Raw genomic sequence first — 24,487 nt, 5'->3', positions numbered from 1 at the left:
TTTGACGCACTCAAACTTACACCCCGCTTCATCACCAGACACCCAATCCCGGGCATCGGGATGGAGCCAAGGGGGTAGATGGTTTTTCACAGTACACTGTACTACATGGCTATGCTCAAAAAGTGAGACCAATAATATAGGGTCGGGCGATCGTGCCGCCGACATCAAAGAAGGGAGCACGCGTAGAAGACACGCTCAGTGTGTTCATGGCTATGGTTTCTAGGGAAGTATCGCGCGGGCACAGCTTTCGACTGGATCCACGTTCTCACGCTAAACTGTCATTTTTCCTTTCCCTGCGAGATTAATTTTGTTCGTGCTTACATTCGAAATTCATTCGATAGGTGGACTTAAGGTCACATCCTCCTCGGAGAGGAGAATCGAACCTGGGGAAGTGGGCCAAGTATGCTAGAAAGTATAAAAAAAGAATGGTAGCAAGATCCCGAGCTCGAAAGTGGGTCTGGTGCTTTACTTATAGATGGTTTGCGCTTAACGTCACATAGCCGATATCATTTTGCTGATATCCCAACATGTTTGCCAAGATGGCATCAGTGCATCACGTCACGTGAGCATCAACCACCGTGTTAGCTTAGCAGGTGAGGTGTCGCACTGTTGTCTCGAGGACGCGGGTTGATTCCCGGCCACGACGGCCGCATTTCGATCGAGGCGAATGCTCCTGCATTTCTGATTACACCCGTGTACTTAGATTTAAGCGCACGTTTTAAAGAACCCCAGGTGGTCAGAATAATCCGGAGGCCGCCACTGCGTCATGCCTCCTAATCAGATCGTGTTTTGGCACGTAAAATCTCATACATGCAGACGACAGACAAAGAACTAGGTTCTGAGAAGCCCTGCCTAGGCAGAGCTGCGGGCCGCTCCCACGTGGGGACGGGTAGGCCGAGCCTAACCGTCGCATCGTGGGCTCACGGGACCAGCCCAAGTTTGTCGTGAAAATTCTGAGCTCTTGATGGCAGAGCTCCATTCTTCTTCCGTGGTGCGATTGGGTCCCTGTAGGGGCATCGCCAGAGAGTGTGTTCTAGATTGCTAACAGCAATTATTATATTAGCACATCAACATGCTTTGCTTTTTGACAGAACCGGTTTTCACAGAATTACCCCTGTTCTCAATTTGTCGTTTACCTTTGCTCTTTGTGCGCCGTCTCGGCTTTCACCATTTCGAGCGAGTTACATTCGCGAGACGTTGCTCGTCGCCGAAAACGACCCCGCACTTCTTACACTGGTGTGCCGTTTTGCGTAGTAATCTTTTAAAGTTCACTTACATCGATTCAGACAGTGAGTGGCATCTGTTGTCTGTCACTTTATTTTAACGCATATTCTTGGTGTGCTAGAGACCTAAGATGGCGGCCAGGTTGAAGTAATGGACAATATTATATAGAGTGTGTCCAGCTAACCCGACCCAAGCTAACTACAAACAAAGACAGAAAAAATGAGAAAACAAGATATGACGATCAGACTAATAACGCAGATATCATAGCGCGAAAGCCTGGTTTTGGCTTATAAAAGAAAGAGCCGTGGGCGCGTCACCGTTGCAGACTGCTGATATGTCATAGGCAGAGGTCTCGTACGTGAGAGAGGTCGATGATGCTGAACAGTATTTCGTGTTCACTACAGCTAAAAAGTGGAGTTCGTAGTTAACATTACTGTAAATAACTAAAAATAATAACTTAGTAATATATGTCATAAATAAAAGCACTGATTTTTCCTCTGAAGCGATTCGTTGGAAGTGTTCTGTGTGCAAGCATGATGTCGTTATGTTGATGTCAAGGGTAGACCGTCACGGCGACACGGACATTTTGTTCCGTCGGGTCGTGCAAAAAAGATTGTCGTAGTCGAATATGAAAATGTATACACAAATAAAGTGCAAATAAACATGGCTATATTTGGCTACGAAATTCTTGCTCTTCTTGTGTGTGTTTGGCTACATTTGGGCTACAATTTCTGTAGCTTTGGGCTACGCCGCCTCGTACGACCTGGCAACACTGTCTCCCGTTGCGTGCTAGCAAGCCAGGTCTTCTACTGCCTGTTTCTGGGTATTGCCCTAATTTGGGGGAATTGATATTTGGGGGCCGCGAATTACACTCCCCACGTAATGTAGGCAAAAGTGGGCTGCTCTCGACATGCAATACTGCCGCGCGACTCTCCGCTCGAGGTACTTTCACACTCGGAAAAACGCTTTTATGTAGCACGTGTTGAGCAACAGAAACCTGTATCGGGAGTTTCTCATGTTGCTCTACAATTTTCTCATTGACACTTTTCATCTAATTATAATAATTAATTAAGACTAATTATGTGATTAGGGGGAATGCAAAAAAATGTCACAGTTTCACCCTAAGGGCGAAGCAATGAATGCGATAACAACACAGCAATGTCATACGAAGTAAGGTGAGCGGCTTTGGTAGCAATATGAAGTGTAGTAAACATGAGCTGATTAAGTAAGCAGGTGTGCTGCGGCGTAAGTAGACCGAAATGAAGAGAGACTCGATGACCACGAGAAGGCGCGTGTGAAAAGGTGGTGTTGATGAGAAGCGCTTTCCGTGGGCAGCGCGTGCGAAGGGACACACCTGTAGCGCTGCACTGCCGATCCGGGCTGCAGTACATGTGTAGCGTGCGTTGGAAAATGTGGCCCGACTATTACTAACTGAATGAACAAGCGTGGTGTGAGCGCGCACAAACAAGCATGAATAGATCACACTGAATGACTGCAGACAACGACTGCCAAAACGCTGGCAGCGAGCGCATACGCCGCCGCGGGCGAAGGTACGTGCGGTCTATCGCTTCAACGGAAACTGAGCGGCGAATGCACGGCGCATAAAGGTCAGAGCCGTGTGGAGATGAGCGAGCGACGAGCGTGGTTGTTGGCAGAGTAGAAGTGCCCCCCCCCCCCCCAGCGCTCCCTCCGGCGCTGGCTTCCCGCTTCCTTGCTTGTGCGTGGGTATTGCGTGCGTTCGCTCTCCGTGATAACGCGCGTCCCCGCACGCTTCCGCTCGGGCATACGGTGCGCGGCGAAGATTTTATCTATAGGGAACCTCACGGCGACGGCGACGATGACGGCGACGGCAGAAATCCGGTTGAAGTGTCCATATAATTGCTATCGCAATAAAAATAATATCAGTATCTTCAAGCGATGGCAAACAAAATTACCTTGGTTCTGTCAAACTACGTGGCATTCACATATTTTCTAATCGTGGTGCCTGATAGTTGGGACACCCTGTGTAGTACGCTACGGGCACTGCATGCACACATCGGCGCTCCATGCATATCACGACGCCCCCCACAGTCTCATAATGCTCTTGCAAGACAAGCTTCGGCATGCGAACTCTTGCACATTGAGTGCAGCTCCAGAAACCACAAGACATCAAATTTCGGCCCCGCGCCATTATAATGTCGCTTTCAACAGATCGAAAAGCGCAGACGAGCTCTCGAAACAAAGAAACGTAGCCTTACGCGCTCTCCTTCCAAATTAACGTTACAAAAGATAGCCTCTAATAGCATAAATAATACGTGCAACTTACGAGTAATGTGGACGTCCGTAGGAGGGGAAAATTCGTAGGCTGGAAATGTCCATTTTTTCGCGAACAAGAAGCGCAGCGCCATAGAAACCGTGCGAAGCTGCGCCGATCAAGCAGCCACTGAACGTCTCTTCGCGCCAAAAGCTCCCCAGAACAGCCACCATCTACGCACCTGCCTCTTGCCGATTCCTTCCCGTGAATGCTGCCTGAATTCCGACTGCCACAGACGGTTGAGGCGACCTCCTTCTCTCTATTCTTTCGCTCCCCAATCCTCTAGCCCAGGCGGATGACGGCGCCGACTAGGCGGCGGGCGGGGGCATCCTATATGATCGGCCAGCAGCGTCACGCCAGAATGAAGCCGACGTCTCTGGCCAGCGAAAAAATTTCGGGCTCGGCATTATGCAGCCCTACGCAACCGGGTCAGCACCCGTGGCCAAGCCAGCGCCGACGGGGTCGGCAACATAAGTCGGCCTTTTTACGGCCCAAGCTCTTCAAGCCGATATGATCGGCTCCCAGCGATCTGCCGAGTGCCGCCCGATGGTCGGCCCTCGGCCAATTTTGCTTGGGATCACCGCGGCTGCGTGCTCTTCGTACGTGTTGTACAAACCGAGGGCCTCCAGTCTATCTGTGGCGGCATCTTTAGGTAGCCCCAGGGCGGTTTTGTACGCCATGCGTATCAGGATGTTGATGACTTGTTGGTCCACAGCAACACTTCGTCTCCAGGGTGGAAGGAGACGACACGATGGGATGCATCATAGCGAATTTTGCGGTCTTGTTGACTGGCGTCAGTGCTGAGGCGGGCGCGGTGGCGACACCGGGCAATGCGCTAAACGAACTGCTCACACACTGGTGTCGACGAGGGCACCGGGTCACCCAAGAAAGAGACGTCGAGGAGAGTGGTCAGTTGACGACAAGGAAAAAGGGCGAGTACCCCGTAGTGCGTTGCACGGCGGTGTTGTCTGCGAAAGTCACGAATGGCAGAATTGCATCCCAATTGGTGTGGTCAGGGTTGACATGATACCATGTCGGACAGCGTGCGATGAATGCGCTTTGTGAGGCCATTAGTTTGAGGGTGCACTGGAAGTCGTCTTATGGATGGTGTTGGACGCACGGAGAACATCGTTGACACTTTTAATCGAATTATATTATTTTAGAAGTTGATTATTTAATTAAGACTCATTCACAACTAGGCGGGATGCAAAAAATGATCTGCGTATCTCCAAGCGACGGCGAACTACATTACCTTGGTTCCCGTGAAATTTGTATATTTTTAAAGTTTGGCTCAAGTTACGTGGGACAGCCGGTATAGCACGCACTTTGTTTGAAGCACTATCGGCTTTTAAGGCAAAATAAAGCGATAGTTTAAATGGTTTTCGAGACTCTGGTGAAATCATGCATTCAGTGCTTTGGTCCACTTAAAAAAAAAAAAAAAGAAATCCTAATCCCTTGAATGAAGCGAGACCTAATTCACCTTTCACGCCGAGTAAGAAATCGATTCTGAAAACCTCACACGATTCAAGGCTGCGAAGGACGCATTTAGGCGTAAGACAAACACGACAAAAAATATTTCCAGGTGGAATTACCAAATTTATTAAGGAGGAACTCGCGAAAGTTTGGGCGCTCAGTCTTGCCTGGTACGTCGTTTAGCACTTCCTTCATGCTTAATGGTGAAATTATCACTGACTCTCATCGACAATCGCTAGTGCATTTAATTCCTACTATCATTCCGTTTATGTACGTGACAATACCGATATTCCATCCTTTAGTTCCTCTTACGAGGAACTAAAGGATGGTTCTATTACCGAAGTTGCAATCAGCACATTGCGCATACTTAACCTTTTTCGTAACCTGGACACTAAGAAATACACTGGCCCCGATGGAATTCCTAACTCCTTCATTGTTCGGTATACTCCGTGTGGACAGCTCGGTATTTGACAATAATTTTCAAAAATCTATATCGTAAGGCGTGGTGCCCTCACCTTGGAAATTAGCTATAGTGTTGCCTATGGTAAGGTGATAAGCATACCTTGAGTAATTACAGATCCATTTCCTTGACATTATATTCCTGCAAAACACTTGAGCTCATCATTCACAAGCATATCATTCACTTTCATGATGATAGCACTTCATTCACAAGCATATCATTCACTTTCTTGATGATAACACTTTGCCGTCTAATGTACAACACGGTTTCCGGCATGGTTACATTAGTGTAACCCAACTCACGGTATTTACTGTTGACGTTTCCTATCAACTAGACCTAGGGTGATGAAGATATGATCTTCATTGATTTCTCGAAGGCGTTTGATACCGTGCTCCACTCCAAACTCATGTTAAAACTCAGTGCTATTCTCAAGAACCCTAAACGAATACACTGGATTACTAGTTTCTTCAGCAATTGCTCACAATACGTTAGCTTTATATATGTGAACTCCTATGCTGCTATTGTCTCGTCTGGTGTCCAACATGGCTCAGTACTCGGCCCATTATTATTTATTTTAGAAGTTTATATAACTGCGCGAAAGAAAAAAACGAGGACACACGAAAGAAACACACACGACACCGCGAGCACAGACTGTTTATTTCTGCAAAAGCAAGCAGCATATATTTCATTCAGGATCCTGAACACGTGCCCGCATTGTCATATGTGCCGATAAACATAAAAATACAAAAAAATATCTGCTGGGTAACAATGTAAAACAGGATTATGACAGGCGATCACCAAAATAACCAAGAGCCGTTCTTACTATGTCATCAAACGAGGGAGAGAAAACCGCGAGCATGCGAAGGAAACGAAAATGGCAGATGTCACTTAACAAATAACCATAGTAAAGGCGTAGGATGAGGCGATAAATACGTTTGATTGAAAAAAAAAGAAATAGAATAAACAAATAATACACCAAACAACAATTGTAGAGGCGATGATGTCATAAAGAGGCATGAAGGATAAAGATATGGCTTAATGAAGAAAACACCAGGAGTAAAGATGAAGTCGACGAAAACTATAAACGTGGCTATGAAAAGAGCAAAACCCGGTGAAAAACTAACGCTGAGGCGTTTTCGACATTTTTTTTTCTTTTTTTCCTTTCTTCTATTTTCTTCGCGCAGCTTATGGTCTAGGCCACGGTTTCAGTATAAAACCAACGATCAAACAAAAACCAAAAACCAGAAAAAAATTTTTTTTGAACGCCAAAAAGGAATTTACAAGGCACATTCCAGAAAATTGACTTCTTCTGGTAACAACGAGAGAGACGGCGAGCTGATACACTTGTCGCCTGATTCTATTATGTAAAAAGCTTCAACAATCTCCCTTTCGGTCTGGTCCCTCGATTTGAACAAGAACGTTGTGTTTTTAAGAGCTGGTTTGCAAGGGTTGTTTCTTGCGCCCTCATCTTTTCTTCTGCATCTGTTACAGTGTTGGGCCAAAGTGCCTCCTGCATTGTTCTTTACATGCCACTGGTGTTCCCGTGCCCTTTCATTAAAACACCTTGCCATTTGTCCAATATAAATGCTGTCACATGTCAAGGGAATCGAGTACACTACCCCACAAACGCACTCGGTGTAGTTCGTTTCGTACGTGGTTGAGCACTGGGGCCTAATCTTTTTCTTGCCTGTCACCATAGGGCACGTGCACTCTACTAAGCTTACATGCAGCCGAAAAACGACCTTGACCCCGTTACGGCTTGCCACTTTTAGATGCGAAGCATCTTACGGTCGGGGCTATGTCACTCCCTCACTCCCTCTCTCCCTCCCTCCGCCGTGCGGCGTCCACACCCGCACTGCGCATGCGCATCCTCCCCCCTCCTCTCCTCTCCTTGTCTCATCTCCTCTCCTCTCGGCATTCATGCGCATCCCCCTCCCCCTCCTCTCCTCTCGGCATTCCTCCTCTCCTCTCCAACGCTCCTCTCCTCTCCGGATTGCGCAACGAATGGAAACACCTGCGGCTCCGCGCGCGATAATGCGAAGCAGCTTAGGTTAGAGGCGCGACGCGACGTTAGGCGCCCCAGAGGCACCGGCAACAGTCATCAACGCCGCGCGCGTTTGGTGCGAACGCGGGAAAAACGCCGACGGCGTCGACAACAGTTCTGCGCGTTGCTGGTGCTGCTGCATGTCCAAGTTTATACAGCTGATAAAACTACCTTGAGTCGACCCCATGACTGGTTCGCATACTACTCAGGGTTCCCGACTACGGAAAGATGGTGTAAATCTTTTGATGGTGTGCGAAACTCGATGAATGTAGGGCATTACCTGCAGTTTATCTTTCATAATGTCCTCTTTCTGTTGCTTTCTACCTTTCAGTTTTTGCAAGAGACTTTCACAGGAACCTGTGATTAAACTCTGAGGGTAACCAGCCGAAAGGAAGCACCTAACTTGCTGATTGAAACTGAATTCTAATTTGTGCTCGCAGGATTTTTCTAGGGCGGACTTACAAGCTAGGGTTATGTTGGCTCTCTTAACTAGTTTGGAATGTTGGAATGAGCACTTTCAAACGGCAGTGAGGCCTTCTTTGTCCTCCGGTTGTAATACCAACAGATGTGCATAGCGTCAAAATAGAGGCTGAGGTCCACAAACTGAAGGACGTTATCCCTGGATAGCTCGTGGGTGAAGGTAAGCCCTCCTGAAGCTGATTGAAATTCGTATTGGTTCTGCAGTTGCACCCGTTCTTTGCGATATCTATCTGTGGGTCTTTGATCAACGAGTTCAGCAACTAATTTCTGGGGAATATGGCGTGCGTATTTTCCGTTATGTCGATGATTACTTAGTCATACTCCACGTGTCCAAAAATGATAAACGTAATGATGCCATAGATCGCATATTAAATTTCAATCAGCTTCGGGAGGGCGTATACCTTCACCCACGAGCTAGCCAGGGATAATGTCCTTCAGTTTCAGCCCCAGTGCTCAACCATGTACGAAACGAACTACACCGAGTGCGTTTGTGGGGTAGTGTACTCGATTCCCTTGACATGTGACAGCATTTATATTGGACAAACGGGCAGGTGTTTTAATGAAAGGGCACGGGAACACCAGTGGCATGTAAAGAACAATGCCGGAGGCACTTAAGCCCAACGTGCACTGTAACAGATGCCGAGGAAAAGATGAGGGCGGAAGAAACAACCCTTGCAATCCAGCTCTTAAAAACACAACGTTCTTGTTCAAATCGAGGGACCAGTCCGAAAGGGAGATTGTTGAAGCTTTTTACATAAAAAATGTCACAGTTTCGCCCTAAGGGCGAAGCGATGAATGCGATAGCAACACAGCAATGTCATACGAAGTAAGGTGAGCGGCTTTGGTAGCAATATGAATTGTAGTAAACATGAGCTGATTAAGTAAGCAGGTGTGCTGCGGCGTAAGTAGACCGACATGAAGAGAGACTCGATGACCACGAGAAGGCGCGTGTGAAACGGTGGTGTTGATGAGAAGCGCTTCCCGTGGGCAGCGCGTGCGAAGGGACACACCTGTAGCGCTGCACTGCCGATCCGGGCAGCATTGCATGTGTAGCGTGCGTTGGAAAATGTGGCCCGACTATTACTGATTGAAGAAGCGTGGTGTGAGCGCGCACAAACAAACATGAATAGATCACACTGAATGACTGCAGACAACGACCGTCAAAACGCTGGCAGCGAGCGGATATATACGCCGCAGGAGCGGGCGAAGGTACGTGCGGTCTATCGCTTCAACGGAAACTGAGCGGCGAATGCGCAAAGGTCAGAGCCGTGTGGAGATAAGAGACGGTGCGGTCGAACGAACGACGAGCGCGGTTGTTGGCAGCGTAGAAGTGCGCACCCCCCCCCCCCCCCCCCCCCCCCCCCCCCCCCTGCCCCGCTCCTTCCGGCGCTGGCTTCCCGCTTCCTTGCTTGCGCGTGGGAGAGATAAGAGACTGTGCGGACGAGCGACGAGCGCGGTTGTTGGCAGAGAAGTGCCGGCGCTGGCTTTCCGCTTCCTTGCTTGCGCGTGGGAGATTGAGTGCGTTCGCTCTCCGTGATAGCGCGCGTCCCCGCACGCTGCCTCTGGGGCATACGGCGCGCGGCGAAGATTTTATCTATACGGAACCTCACGGCGACGGCGACGCCGACGGCAGAAATCCGGTTGAAGTGTCCATATAATTGCTATCGCAATAAGAAAATCGGGCGACAAGTGTATCAGCACGCCGTCTCTCTCGTTGTTACCAGAAGGAGTCAATTTTCTGGAATGTGCCTTGTAAATTCCTTCTTGGCGTTGAAAAAAATTTTTTGCTAGTTTTTGGTTTTTGTTTGTTCGTTGGTTTTATACTGAAACCGTGGCCTAGACTGCGCGTGACATAAACTGCGCGAATAAAATAGAAGAAAGGAAAAAAAATGCCGAAAACGCCTCAGCGTTAGTTTTTCACCAGGTTTTACTCTTTTCAAAGCTACGTTTATAGTTTTCGTCGACTTCATCTTTACTCCTGGTGTTTTCTTCATTAAGCCATATCTTTATCCTTCATGCCTCTTTATGACATCATCGCCTCTGCAATTGTTGTTTGGTGTATTATTTCTTTATTCTATTTCTTTTCTTTTCAATCAAACGTATTTATCGCCTCATCCTACGCCCTTACTATGGTTATTTGTTAAGTGACATCTGCCATTTTTGTTTCGTGCACATGCTCGCGGTTTTCTCTCCCTCGTTTGATGACATAGTAAGAACGGCTCTTGGTTATTTTGGTGATCGCCTGCCACAATCCTGTTTTACATTGTTACCCAGCAGATATTTTTTTTTTTGTATTTTTATGTTTATCGGCACATGTGACAATGCGGGCACGTGTTCAGGATCCTGAATGAAATATATGCTGCTTGCTTTTGCAGAAATAAACAGTCTGCGCTCGTGGTGTCGTGTGTTTCTTTCGTGTGTCCTCGTTTTTTTTTTTTTTTTCGCGCAGTTATATAAACTTCTAAAAGCTATGAACCAACTAGCCTACCAGGACGTCCATTATTATTTATCATCTATATTAATGATCGCGCAAATAAAATTACTTCTAAGGTCCGTCTGCATGCATGCTGACGATTGTGTACTATATGACGTAATCAAGACCCCAGAGGACCACCAGAGGATTGGCACTCTTTTAGCATGTTCTAGCTGCGCCTGGTGTGAAACCTGTAACATGAATATTCACACGTGTACTTACGTATCTTTCTCCGGTGACGGTTTTTTTTTTTTTTTCACCCACTAACAATTGTTACACATTATAGCTCGGGGCAGGACGCGCCTGCATGTATCGGATGTTTCTCGAATGTTATCCATGGTTCTATCCATTGTCTGTTGTCAACGAACCTTGTGTAACCTGATTGTATGCGCGACACGAATTGCGTACTACGAGGGTGATTCAGAAAGTAATGTCTCCAAGCCCACTACTTTGCCAATAGTACTGCAAACATTTTGAACTCTTTATCATTAATGCACTGATGTTTAAGCTATATAGAGTGTCACTTGCCTCACCTTCCTATCTTTTCTCGTTTCAGAGTAATAGAGCAATCCATGGCATCCAGTGGTGACGTCACGTCCGGTTGAAAGAGCGTGCTGTAATTTAATTTCTGACTGCGGAATGATGTACGCCCATAAACATTCATCGCCGTCTGACTGCAGTTTACGGGGATGCATGTGTTGACGTCAGCAATGTGCGGAGGTGGGCAAGGACTGTGAAAGACCAAAATCCAGCCGCGTCAAATCTCCAGGATCAACACCGAAGTGGACTAAAACCCCTATACAGGGTGTTTCATTTTAGCTGCACCAAATTTTTAAACATTGCCTGTGGCAGATAGCACACTTATAATCCTTGATCTAAACTAATCGATGAGGCGGCCATTACTTCCACGAGAAATCAAAACGCCTAATTGGGTAATCAACATAATTACGCTAGTCAACTTTTTAATTAATGATTTTACGGCGCATCTTTTAATCTACGAATTATAGCCGCTGAGTTCGCAAGGCGTATCCACTTGGAACGAATTCTCAGGACTGAACCAGTTTCGAGATATTAATTTTTAAAGGGTCCGACGAAATATATGGGCGTTCCAGTTAACTTTCTGAGGAAAACGCTGTTTTATGCATTGAAGCACAATGTTAACTGGAACGCCCATGTATTTCGTCGGACACTTTGAAAATTAATATCTCGAAACTGGTGCAGTCCTGAGAATTCGTTCCAAGTGGATACGCCTTGCGAACTCAGCGGCTATAATTCGTAGATTGAAAGATTTGCCGTAAAACAAATAATTAAAAAGTTAATTAGCGTAATTATGTTAATTACTCAATTCGGCGTTTTTATTTCTCGTGGAAGTAATGGCCGCCTCATCGATTAGTTTAGATCAAGGATTACAATTGTGCTATCTGCCACACGCAATTTTTAAAATTTTGGTGCAGCTAAAATGAAACACCCTGTATATAAAAAGTAGCGCCATTCTTAGATCTTGATGATGATAAGTGGTTCTTGAGGGAAAGGGAAAGGTTGGCGCTATCTTCTGCAGCCCTTGAGGGAGCACGGCTCAGCGCCAATCTTGCCGCCACCGCGCTCACCCCGGCGTTTCCTCCTCGCCGCCTCCTGTCGCCCCAGCCTCCTCCGCTCCCCCATTGGCCAATCCATGTCACGTGGAAGCACGCGTTGCGCTTTTGTATATTTTTTTCTTTCCAGCGCGCTTCGACTGCCATTCTCGGGCCTGTGCGACGAAAGTGCTGTACGCACAAACGGATCAAACGTGTTAGGGACAAGAACTTTGTAGTGATAGCATGCTGCTGCGCCTTAAGTTGCCTCAACCGACAAGGCGAGGGCAAAAGGCTTTTTATTGCGATAGCAATTATATGGACACTCAAAAGCAGATTTCTGCCGTCGGCGTCGCCGTCGCCGTCGCCGTCGCCGTCGCCGTGAGGTTCCGTATGACGTCAATGGAGATGAAATCGTGGCCGCGCGCCGCCGAACGCTGTAGGTGCGAGTGAAAGGGCGCGAGGGACGCGCTCTTTCACGGGGAGTGAACGCACGGCGGAGAACAAACGCGCGTTCTGCGCCGTGCTTCCTTAAGGGCTGCAGAAGTAGGCGTCTCTTTCCTCCTTTACAATCACCATATATGTAGAGCAAACGCGCCTTCTTCCGATGCGCGAGAGGCCGTGGGGGAGGGGGGGAAGGGGGAGGGAAGGGAGGCGACGTTTAGCTGCGGCACCGAGTGCCTATTTATATCAGAGGCTCCGGCAACAGTCACCAATGCCGCACGCATTTTGAGCGAACGCGGGCAAAATGCCGACGGCGTCGACAACAGTTCGGCGCGTTGCCGGTGCTGCTGCATGTCCAAGTTTATACAGCTGATAAAGCTAATATCATTACTCCGTATATCTCTCTACAAATTTGCTATCGCAATTGATGCTTCACCTTTCAGGTGAAACTGCGACAACTTTTTTTGTTTACCATCCGGCGTGCGCAAACGCTTGCTGCACACTTGATATTTGCGCCGTCTCGCATCGTCACGTTGCTACTTCCAAAACGGCATTATTAAGACCAGTTACTGACTGACGAAACAAAATCGCGCCTCAAAAACTTCTCCGCAGGGCGCGATCGAAGTTTTCCTCGGATTTCCTCTGGTAGCGCGTTAGCTGTCGTCTGCCACGGCAGGCCCGACGCAGGCGGCGCCACTGTCAATATCGCGCCTCGATCGCGCTGGTCGCGCCGAGCGCGATACTGGAACGGAGGAGGAGGGAGTGGATGGCGCTACTTTTTTATATATAGGGGTTTTAAAGTAGACGGCCCGCAACTAAAACCCCTATATTTATAAAAGTAGCGCCATCCACTTCCCTCCTCCTCCGTTCCACTATCGCGCTCGGCGCGACCAGCGCGATCGAGGCGCGACATAGAGTTTCTAAATAAAAAACAATGTGAAACTCTATGAGGCGCGATATCGACAGTGGCGCCGCCTGCGTCGGGCCTGCCGTGGCAGACGACAGCTAACGCGCTACCAGAGGAAATCCGAGGAAAACTTCGATCACGCCCTGCGGAGACGTTTTTGAGGCGCGATTTTGCTTCGTCAGTCAGTAACTGGTCTTAATAATGCCGTTTTGGAAGTAGCAACGCGACGATGCGAGACGGAGCAAATATCAAGCGTGCAGCAAGCGCTTGCGCACGCCGGATGGTAAACAAAAAAAGCTTTTTGCCCTCGCCTTGTCGGTTGCGGCAACTTAAGGCGCAGCAGCATGCCATCACAACGAAGTTCTTGTCCCTAACACGTTTGATCCGTTTGTGCGTACAGCACTTTCGTCGCACAGGCCCGAGAATGGCAGTCGGAGCGCGCTGGAAAGAAAAAAAAAATATACAAAAGCGCGACGCGAACTTCCGCGTGACACGGATTGGCCAATGGGGGAGCGGAGGAGGCTGGGGCGACAGGAGGCGGCTAAGAGAGGGCGAGGAGGAAGCGCCGGGGTGAGCGCGGTGGCGGCAAGATCTAAGAATGGCGCCACATTTATAAATATAGGGGTTTTACCCGCAACGGCCTCTGATGAGGATCATCAACATTAGGTGGACGAGTTGATTCGGGGCAATCGCAGGATCAAGCAACACGAGATCGCAACAACACTCGCCGTTTCCATTGATTCAGTGAACCACATAATTAAGGACCTCCTGCATTACAAGAAGATTTGCGCCCGTTATGTACCACGGCAACTGACGATTGGCAGTTTCCGTATCAACAGCAGCCGCTCGATCCTGTGATACGAACAAGGACGTGACGACTTTGTTCGCAGAATTGTTACTGGCGACGAGTCGTGGACACACCATTACGATCCGGAAAGGAAGCTTCAGTCGATGGAGGACCGCCACGCGTCCTCTCCTCCGCAAAAAAAAAAAAAAAAAAAAAAAGAAAATAAATAAATAAAAAAAATCGAGGTTGTCCCATCTGCTGGAAAAGTGTTGTTGAGGGCCCTCTTCTGGTATTGGGATGGTACGTGTCGCACGTGCATACTGAATTTCTGCGGAACGGTCAGACAATAAACTCAGACCGCTATGTCGACACGCCAAAGCGACTGCGGGCCAGATAGCAACGCACTCGCAAAGATAACCACGACAATGCTCGTCCGCACACAAAACTCGGGAAGCACTGCAGCGCCTGAGGTTCACTGACATCCTGCCTATGACATCCTGACATCCTGCATATAGTCCGGATCATTGCGCCCTGCGAGTTTTGGCTCTTCCCCAAACTTCATCTTAAGGGCCAACGCTACAGTTGTGACGCGGAGGTGGAAGCAGCAGTTCGGTAATGGTGTCGCCAGCAGCCACCACAATTCTTCGCCGACGGCATGAAAAACCTCGTTTTGCGTTGGCGCCCGTAATGGGGACTATGTTGAAAAACGATGCCACCATTTGTAGCTGACATTGCAAGCTTTCCACTGATACCTGTATCGGCGCTTTCTATCAAACACACAAAAAGGTATCACCTTGGAGGCATTACCACCCTGTACTTTCTGGAAGGCACGCAGGCACCAGCTATTACGCTGGAACCTTCGACGAGTCATCTATAAAAGCCGACGCTCTTGACCCGCTGATTAGATTACGACGATCGCCGACTGCGCTCGCCGCTATCGTTGTGCTCTGAGTGCCACTTGCTTTTGTGGGCACAGGTTCACCCAATAAAGAGTACGGGTTAAAATGGCTGATATAATCAGCCTTGCATGCATTGAGCGCCACCCTCGTTGGAACCCGGGGGCCACATGCATGATCACACTCATGCAGGTTGTTTATTCTTTCGCAACCGACGGTCGTTTGTGTTCTTAGAACGCGCTGCTCTTCGATACAGCTCGGGACCGCTGGTCGGGGATGGCGCACTTCCTCACTTTACGGACAAGCGCATGCAACGGATGGATGGAGGTTAGAACGGGGCGAATGGATGAATGGATACTGGAATGGGGCGGTGGGTTGCGCCACCAAGCTCGTTGTTATATTGCCTAATGTCCTACCTATCATAAAAAAAATAAAAAATAACAAGAATTTTCATCACCATCCTTTCTGAATCCCTACACATGGGAACTTTGTTTTTGTACGTTGTTTCTTGTTTCCCTACTTTTCTTCCACCAATCTTCCAATCGCCTCTATTGTGGACATGCTTACTTTCCCCCTGATCTCGCTGAACCCAACGGCTTCAAGGAGGCCAGAGGTGCCTAAATCGACCGCTGGGCATATATCTTCACATACTAATAAAACATGCTCCATCGCTTCCTAGCTCTACCGCAGCAAGCAAAAGCTTCTTCTTTATTGTACCTCGCTTTATAAGAGCGCGTTCTAAGGCATCCTGATCTCGCTTCGAAAAATAAGGAGCTTCCCTTAATTTGAGTTATCGTAAATTGTTTCCGAGGGGCCAAGCAACCGCCTCACCGCGCACATGTCACTCAGCGGCATGTAGGCGCGTTCTTGTGAGCGAACATGGCGGCATTCCCGTTGCGGTGTGGGAGATTACGCCGTCGAGAATGCGTGCGTAACGGGAGACCTGGCGGCAACGTCGTGCACGAGTACGATTCGGCAGCATGTCCGGTGGCTCGCGGGGCGATTTATGTGTTCGCGGGGCATGTCATTGCACCGGGCCAGCTGCACCGAGGTGCGTGGACCTCGAGTAAGTGGGCCAGGTGGCGTTCGTTTACGCACTAAAGAAGGCGGGCGGTCACAGTGTGGATTGTTGATGGTCCAGCCTACTTTGAAAAGAACTCATTGGTAGAATGTGAGTGAGGAGACCTAAAAGAAGGGTGCCGCCCCAATTAGCAAGGCTTTTTAAAAGAGTATGTAGAGATGAGAAGGGGACCGATCAAGCCGATAATCGACCGCCGCTAAGCGATGTATGCTACTTTCTCCTAATAAACCTATGAATTCCTACGTTGGCCTCCCTGAGTGCAAAGTGTCACCGGGCGGTGACGAAGACGCTTTGAAGAATCGTCTGCCTGGAAGACTTGGAGGAGAAGAAATTTAACTGTTCGTTTCGTTATTCACACTTTCGCTACTGTGTTCGTCAGCGTCACTACAACGTGACAATATCAATTGTACTAAAACATGTGGTAAAAATATTTTACTAACAGTTCATCCCCGAAATACTTCAACTATTCATTCAATAGCTCTTCGTTAACTGTAGTGTATAACTGGAGTGTATATAAAGCAACTTGGGTATATAAAGCGCGACCTCGAGCAAGTGGGCCAGGTGGCGTTCGCTTACGCACTAAAGAAGGCGGGCGGCCACAGTGTGGATTGTTGATGGCCCAGCCTACTTTGAAAAGAACTCATTGGTAGAATGTGAGTGAGGAGACCTAAAAGAAGGGTGCCGCCCCAATTAGCAAGGCTTTTTAAAAGAGTATGTAGAGATGAGAAGGGGACCGATCAAGCCGATAATCGACCGCCGCTAAGCGATGTATGCTACTTTCTCCTAATAAACCTATCAATTCCTACGTTGGCCTCCCTGAGTGCAAAGTGTCACCGGGCGGTGACGAAGACGCTTTGAAGAATCGTCTGCCTGGAAGACTTGGAGGAGAAGAAATTTAACTGTTCGTTTCGTTATTCACACTTTCGCTACTGTGTTCGTCAGCGTCACTACAACGTGACAATATCAATTGTACTAAAACATGTGGTAAAAATATTTTACTAACAGTTCACCCCCGAAATACTTCAACTATTCATTCAATAGCTCTTCGTTAACTGGAGTGTATAACTGGAGTGTATATAAAGCAACTTGGGTATATAAAGCGCATGCTTTCGCTACCCCTGAAGACACGAAGCTACTGTTATATAAAACGCTGATCCGACCAAGTATGGCTCTGTTTGGTGCCCTTTCAACAAGAGTGATGTTATTAAAATTCAATCAGTGCTGTAGTTGTGCGCGCTTTATATATGCCACAGATATTATTGCGATAGCAATTATATGGACACTTCAACCGGATTTCTGCCGTCGTCGTCGCCGTCGCCGTCGCCGTGAGGTTCCCTATAGATAAAATTTTCGCCGCGCGCCGTATGCCCGAGCGGAAGCGTGCGGGGACGCGCGCTATCACGGAGAGCGAACGCACTCAATCTCCCACGCGCAAGCAAGGAAGCAGGAAGCCAGCGCCGGAGGGAGCAAAGGGGGGGGGGGGGGGCGCACTTCTCTGCCAACAACCGCGCTCGTCGCTCGCTCGCACCGTCTCTTATCTCCACACGGCTCTGACCTTTATGAACCGTGTATTCGCCGCTCAGTTTCCGTTGAAGCGATAGACCGCACGTACCTTCGCCCGCTGCGGCGTATGCTTGCTGCCAGCGTTTTGACAGTCGTTGTCTGCTGTCATTCAGTGTGATCTCTTCGTGTTTGTGCGCGCTCACACCACGCTTGTTCATTCAGTTCGTAATAGTCGGGCCACATTTTCCAACGCACGGTACACATGCAATGCTGCCCGGATCGGCAGTGCAGCGCTAAAGGTGTGTCCCTTCGCACGCGCTGCCCACGGGAAGCGCTTCTCATCAACACCACCGTTTCACACGCGCCTTCTCGTGGTCATCGAGTCTCTCTTCATGTCGGTCTACTTACGCCGCAGCACACCTGCTTACTTAATCAGCTCATGTTTACTACAATTCATATTGCTACCAAAGCCGCTCACCTTACTTCGTATGAAATTGCTGTGTTGCTATCGCATTCATTGCTTCGCCCTTAGGGCGAAACTGTGACATTTTTATCACCCGCTGCTGCTCTTCCTCTCTTGAACTTGACACCACTGTCGGCGCGCCGCGATGCAGACTCTCCAAAATGTCTGTATAATATGGTACATTCTTCCTCCAGTCTATCAAACTGCGCGTATTTAACATTCGCTAAGAAAACTTCTACCACAAGTTACCACGAACTTAATCCCACACATTAATACATTTATGTACAGCTTTTACGTCAGAACAATTGACCTTTGGAATCTGTTACCTGGCAATGTGAGTTCCCTTTCCCGTAACGATTTTATTTCTGCAGTTGATTCTACTATGTCAGGTTCTGTTACCTAGCGTTTTCATAATATTCGCGTTCAGGTTCGTTCTTTGTGAATCCACTATGACGATCTTTGTGTACCCACATATTGCAGCCTTTGTAGGGCTGCAATATGTGTATTTAAATACCACGGTTAGCTGCCAAATGCTGCGTCTCCATGCGCCTGCAATATTTAAAATAAATAAAGTAAATTATGCTAGGCGTCATGGATTTTGGTATACCACTGTTCTTGCAGCCAGAAATTAGAACAATTAAACTACGGCTGACACGCAATAAAATGGAAAATACCGGGCCTGTTGAACGCTAATCACTTCGTAACAGATTAAACGGACCGCACAAATTCTATGTTTTCATTTTCGAGAGTGACTATAAAACAATTCATTTGGGAAAAGCTATGCTCTTATACCGTACAAAGAGCGATGGAACGAAAAATGTTAGACCTAACCTTAAGAGACAGGAAGAGAGCGGTGTGGATGAGAGAACAAACGGAGATAGCCGATGTTCTAGTAGACATTAAGCGGGAAAAGTGGAGCTGGGCAGGCCATGTAATGCGTAGGATGGATAACCGGTGGACTATTAGGGTTACAGAATGGATACCAAGAGAAGAAGCGCAGTCGAGGACGGCAGAAAACTAGGTGGAGTGATGAAGTTGGGAAATTCGCAGGCGCAAGTTGGAATCAGCTAGCGCAAGACAGGGGTAATTGGAGATCGCAGGGAGAATCCTTTGTCCTGCAGTGGACATAAATATAGGCTGATGATGATGATGATGCTCTAAGCTCCAGCATTCTCACCAAAGTGAATCGTAAACGCCTGTTGTGTTCTCATGATTTCAAATTTCCTATATATTGGTTTTATAATACAAATGTATTCCTAAACAATAATGTCAACAGTGTTGTTGCAATATGTTCTCTCTTCTGTAAACCCTCCCCCCCCCCCCCCCCGCCAAATAAAAAAGAAATAAAAAAAAAAACACATGGAGCCGTCCTTGTAACTTGTTCTACCACTTACTGTAATTGTTTTTTGTTTTTTTTTTTTTTTTTTTTTTGCCATTGCGTTTTCTGGAGCGTATATCCACGCTCACACACTACGATGTGTACATACGTACATGTGTCAGGCCCGTAGCCAGGAACTTTTTCGGGGGGAGGGGGCACTTGCTGAAGGCCTTGCCTATTTGAGGAAAGCCCCTATTTTTCCGTAATTATTTTCGGCAAAAATCGCAGTATGTAAGTTATGTGACTTTTTAAATGCTATTTTATGAATAGTTATATGTTTTTAGTTTTGAGATGAATCTTCCTAATAGTAATGTTGTTATACGGACGATTCGTCTCAATAGATTTCATTATTGAAAATAAAACAGTGTTACTCAGGGCCGTAGGACATGGGCACGGAAAGATCAAAATTTCGGCTACGGGCCTGGTGCATGTGTGTGTGTGTCTTTGTACGAACTTACGTTGTTACAGATGTTGATCTTTCGTACTTCCATCGTTCACTTACTGCTGGTTGCTGCGATCCCCTCCTCCACTCAATGCAGCGCCTGCGTAAGGTGTTTCCTAAATGAATAATAAAAACACTGAACAATCGGTGTCCGTGAGCGACGTTGTTATATACGGCCGCGTGTGTGGCGGCCTCCGCCGGCGTCTTCACGCCCAAGGGGAGTCGCCGCATCTGATCAGTCGAATGCTGACAACTAGAAATAATTTCTTTTCCCATCGGCGCACGCACCTAAACTGCGAATTCGTTCCCTCCCCGCACATCCTCCGCGCGCGACGCCCCCGACTAGCCGTGGGCCGCCGCCGACGATGCGCCGCGCGCACTGACTTGTTGGTCGCCGCTTGGAGGAGAGCAGCTTGACGGCGTACACGCACGCGGACCATCATGATTCTCGAAAGGTGAGCCCAGCGTCCGGAACCGCAGTATGCCGCGACGACGACATTTAACTGGCTCGCATAATGCGTCGAGGCGCCCGAATCTCGGCCGCGCCCACGCTGCGCACGGCGCCAACGGAACGCGGGCTGTCCCGGTGGCCGAGTGTGTATTTACCGTGTGTCAGTTTTCGGGTAGCGTGAGCCAGAAACTAGTTCGACGTCTGCGAAAGCGAACACTGACTGGGACATTTTTTTGTAAAGCAAAGCTATACTTTGTTGTTTCTCCCTCTTTCTCCCTGCTTATAGAATTAACTACAGTGGAGCTATACTTCATCGTGCTTCATTAATTATGAGTTAATATATCGGGCAGCACGAGAATTTATTATTTATATTTTTATTCTGCTAGCCACTCAGATGGCGTGTCTCAACGTGGCGGTAATTAAATTCCCGCAGATGTACGTAAATGGGGATGCAGCAGATCAAAACTCCGCAACTGGCGTTGTCCTAAGTCAAGGTGGGACACGGCAGGTAGCACGAAAATGGGGTGTACCCCAGCTGGTTTTATTCCGTTGCAGCAGGTATAGCCTGAATAACACATTACTTGCATCGCCTCGATGAGCTGATATCTGACGTAGTAACTGTTTTTAGAAACAGGTCCAAAAGCTAGGACGAGTTTCTTTTATTAATTATTGCTTTCACGGCAGCAGTGTTTTCTTCTTTTTTTTTTTCTTTTTTTAAGAAATTATAGTGTGTGTACGTTGACATGCCATCGGCGCTACCTGTAGCTGGGTTGTACAAAAAACAACGGTTAATTTATTTTCAATTAATTTCCCCGCTCCATTAATAGCTCACGCGGATAGAAGTGACCTAAAAGCACTTTTCGCTAGTTATCGACGGGTGAGATGTTAAAGAGAGGTTTATATTCGTGGCACCTGCCACGAATATAAACCAGCTGAGCCTGTCAGGTGTCGTTGCCCTTTTACTAAGTTCGCTACACAGCGGCAACATTTTTTTCAGCGAGCAGTGAAATAAAGCGCGCGCGCACTGCCGACGGCGTTCGCAGTATATGGGACAGAGAGAGACTCCCCATATAAGGCGGCGCGCCTCAAACGTATCGGGTGTTGGAGGAGGGAAGCTCATCTTTTTCTACCGCTGCTGTTCGCTTCGGTTTACTCAACGGTGTTCGTGGCATTCGACGTGCTGCTCCAACTCGCACGACACCACGGTTTTCTTTGGAGCATTTTCCGGGCTAGAACCTGCTACGAATGACCGCCCGCTATCCGTCGTACCCCCTTTCATTTGCAGTCGCGAAACAAAACAAGAAAACAGGAAGTAAGTCAGCTTCCGGTGACGTCACATTCGCCATATTGGTTGTGGGGTGTTGCCGTGAGAGGGCTATCGTCGGTACAGCAGCCGCAGGTAAGGAGAATTTTCAGTGTTTATTATCGTTCTTACGACTCTGATTGCTGTCCAGTTAATTGTTTTCGACCGACTTTGCATGCAGTTGCACTCTCGCAGCGTTCCAGGGGCCGTTGACGGCAGAAATTTGAGTTTGTGCGAACAGTTGACACAGCTGTACGAACTTTTTCTACGAGTCCGTGTAGTTTGTTTTCGGCTGCTTTCACGGCCTGCGCCGTATTATTGAACATTTATGCCTCCACCTCTGGGTGGCGCGGATTGTGTGAGGGCACCAGGCGGGCGAATCGCTCCAATTCCTTTCGCCGACGACACACCGGCACTTGAAGTGCTCGCTCGCTCACACACATGGGCGCGCCGTAGGCTTGACCTTTTCCACGGACCTCCTCCTTAAACTCATTTGAGATACGTTTTAAATGTTCTCGCGCACTGACTGATACGTGAGCTGGGAGACGCAGAATACACACATATGCTGGTGGTGTCAACGGACCAACTGGGGCGTAAAGGTGCGCCTAAACAGGGGTTCTCCTTGGAACCGTTCCAAAGACGTAACAAGAAAAGGAGCCTTCGGGAGCACTCGCCTCGCATCCTCTTGACGGGGGAGCACACGTGCGACATCACGGTTGAGTGACGAGTATGGGGCACCTCGCGGTTTTTAAAAGCGAGAGCGCAGGTCACCGTGCCGAAAGGCAGCATTCGATCGGTGCCTTTCTTTCCTACGTGAGCGCATGAAGTTACTTCCGTTGTGAGTCATTTGGCGGTATTGCGGATAGACGCCGTGGCTCTTTTGGTTCGAAGGTTGTGTCGCCGACATATCATTAGCTTTCTCAGTATTACTACGGTGGTAGTAGTAATATTACTGATGCATGGAACGGGCTACACTGACTGACGTCTATCGAGCTAGTGTGCTCTGAATGACATTGCTTGTAGTGTCTTGTGATGGCCTCGAAATGAGGCATGAACAGAGCATGTCTTATGTGGTGACAGTTGAAACTCCAGTTTCCAGTAATTTCCAGTGAAATGCTCATTGCGTGATGCACAGTGCATAACTGCCAACATCTTTACGATAATGGGACAGCTCCCAGCCTCACTGCAACAAGGGTGAAGAAATAAAGAACAAGCGGAAATATTAGCAGCAAGCTTGTCAGAAAATGTTGCCCTGGTAGCATTACAGAAGGAGGGACACATGCTTTATCATCAATGTTTTATGAGTAGATAACACAGCTTGCAATGCTTAGCAAATGGGCAGAGTTGTGCGAAAAACAGCAGGGGATCTGGCCATTATACAATGCTTTATTTGGAACATTGCAATATATAAAGCATTAAAGTAACAGCTAAGAATGTGTTGTAAATGTAATTGAAGGCGAAAGAGCTCACTGTTAGTCTTGAAGGCTTAGGCTCGTTGGTGACCGTAGCTTTTCTTGACAATTAGTGCAGAAAAGTAAGGTAAAGAAACATTCCCAGACCCTACAGTTTGGCTGAGTGCTACAGAAGCCACTTGTGCAGGATAATGCAATGATTGATCTACAAGGGCAAGCCAACATAAATCAGCTGCAACAAAATTGTCACAAAGGAAATAAACTAAAAGTCAATTTGAAACATCTTCAATTATCACTGAAAAATGGTGATAACCTGATGGCAAGCACTCAAATAAAAAAATTAGTGGCACATCCTTCCTTTGAGATGATTGTCAACATTAATGCGATTAGCAATCTATCTTATGGTAGGTGTGTAATTGGTAATATGTTTTATCCTGCTGAGACCTGAACACAACTATGGGACATAATCGCTTTTCAGGGTTGTTTTTATTGTCTACTGTTATGTTATGCACTTGAAAAACAATTTAAATACCACGGTTAGCTGCCAAATGCTGCGTCTCCATGTACGTGGAAAAAAAAATAACTATCTCCATCATTTCCTCATGTTTGCTATGGTAAAAATTGCATTTCATTGCCTAAACGCAGAGATGAAGATGGAACTACGTGTAGTACATTGCCATGTTGCTGCCACTTCTGGTATTTTCACGCAACCTTAGTGATTTCAAAACACACCTCAAGGTTGCTTTCAGCCGTCGTTCAGTGTCACATTTCTCGAAAGCGGATGACAAGAATATGAGTAAACCACTTTTTTACAGTTACACATGCAGCGTACTTCATACCCAGAATGAGTATCTTGCGTAATCGCTTCCTAGTGAACTTCAAAAAAAAGGTGAAGGCCATGCACAATGTATTGTTCTAGGGGTCCTAGGACGTGATATGATGGTTATTATGAAAAGTGGCACGTTCTCAGTAGTAACATATACTCTGTGACCCAAGTTGGCATTAAAGAGGTTCATTGAAGAGTGGCACATACCCCTGAACCCAAGTTGGTCCGATGGTTTCACTCTGTTCCCTCAGCATAGCAGCACAGTGCTCTGCCCACATAACCATGGACAACCCACTTACTCAAATTGTCGCGAAAGAGTTTAGGTGCAATCATACATACATTCAGAGTAGACCCATAGCCAGGAATTTTTTTCAGGGGGGGACCTTTTGCTGAAAGCCTTGACTATTTGAGGAAAGCACCTATTTTTCCGTAATTATTTTCGGTAAAAGTCGCAGTATGTAAATTATGTGACTTTTTAAGTACTATTTTATTAATAGCTTTATATTTTTAGTTTTGAGATGAATCTTCCTAATAGTATAATATTTTTATACGGACGATTCGTCTCAATAGATTTCA

General features: G+C 47.5%; 1 protein-coding gene across 5 annotated transcripts in view; it reads left to right on the top strand.

Moving 5' to 3' along the window:
- Nucleotides 1–24,487, top strand: part of LOC119455349 (talin-2) — a 324,493-nt gene that overhangs the window by 50,486 nt on the left and 249,520 nt on the right. For 2 of the 5 annotated variants that reach the window (XM_037716732.2, XM_037716734.2), the window contains exon 1: nucleotides 20,272–20,374. The exons of 2 other annotated variants lie outside the window; for them this stretch is intronic. In XM_037716732.2, the coding sequence (XP_037572660.1) occupies nucleotides 20,361–20,374 (14 nt within the window). In that variant the 5' untranslated portion in view covers nucleotides 20,272–20,360. Of the gene's footprint in view, nucleotides 1–20,271; nucleotides 20,375–21,624; nucleotides 21,770–24,487 lie in introns of those variants that run through there. One more of the 5 variants, XM_037716733.2, reaches the window with a different exon arrangement.

Source organism: Dermacentor silvarum, chromosome 6 (assembly GCF_013339745.2).
Source record: "Dermacentor silvarum isolate Dsil-2018 chromosome 6, BIME_Dsil_1.4, whole genome shotgun sequence".
Lineage (NCBI taxonomy): Eukaryota > Metazoa > Arthropoda > Arachnida > Ixodida > Ixodidae > Dermacentor > Dermacentor silvarum.
Note: the sequence above shows the minus strand (reverse complement) of the source record. Positions and strands in the feature narration are given on the sequence as shown.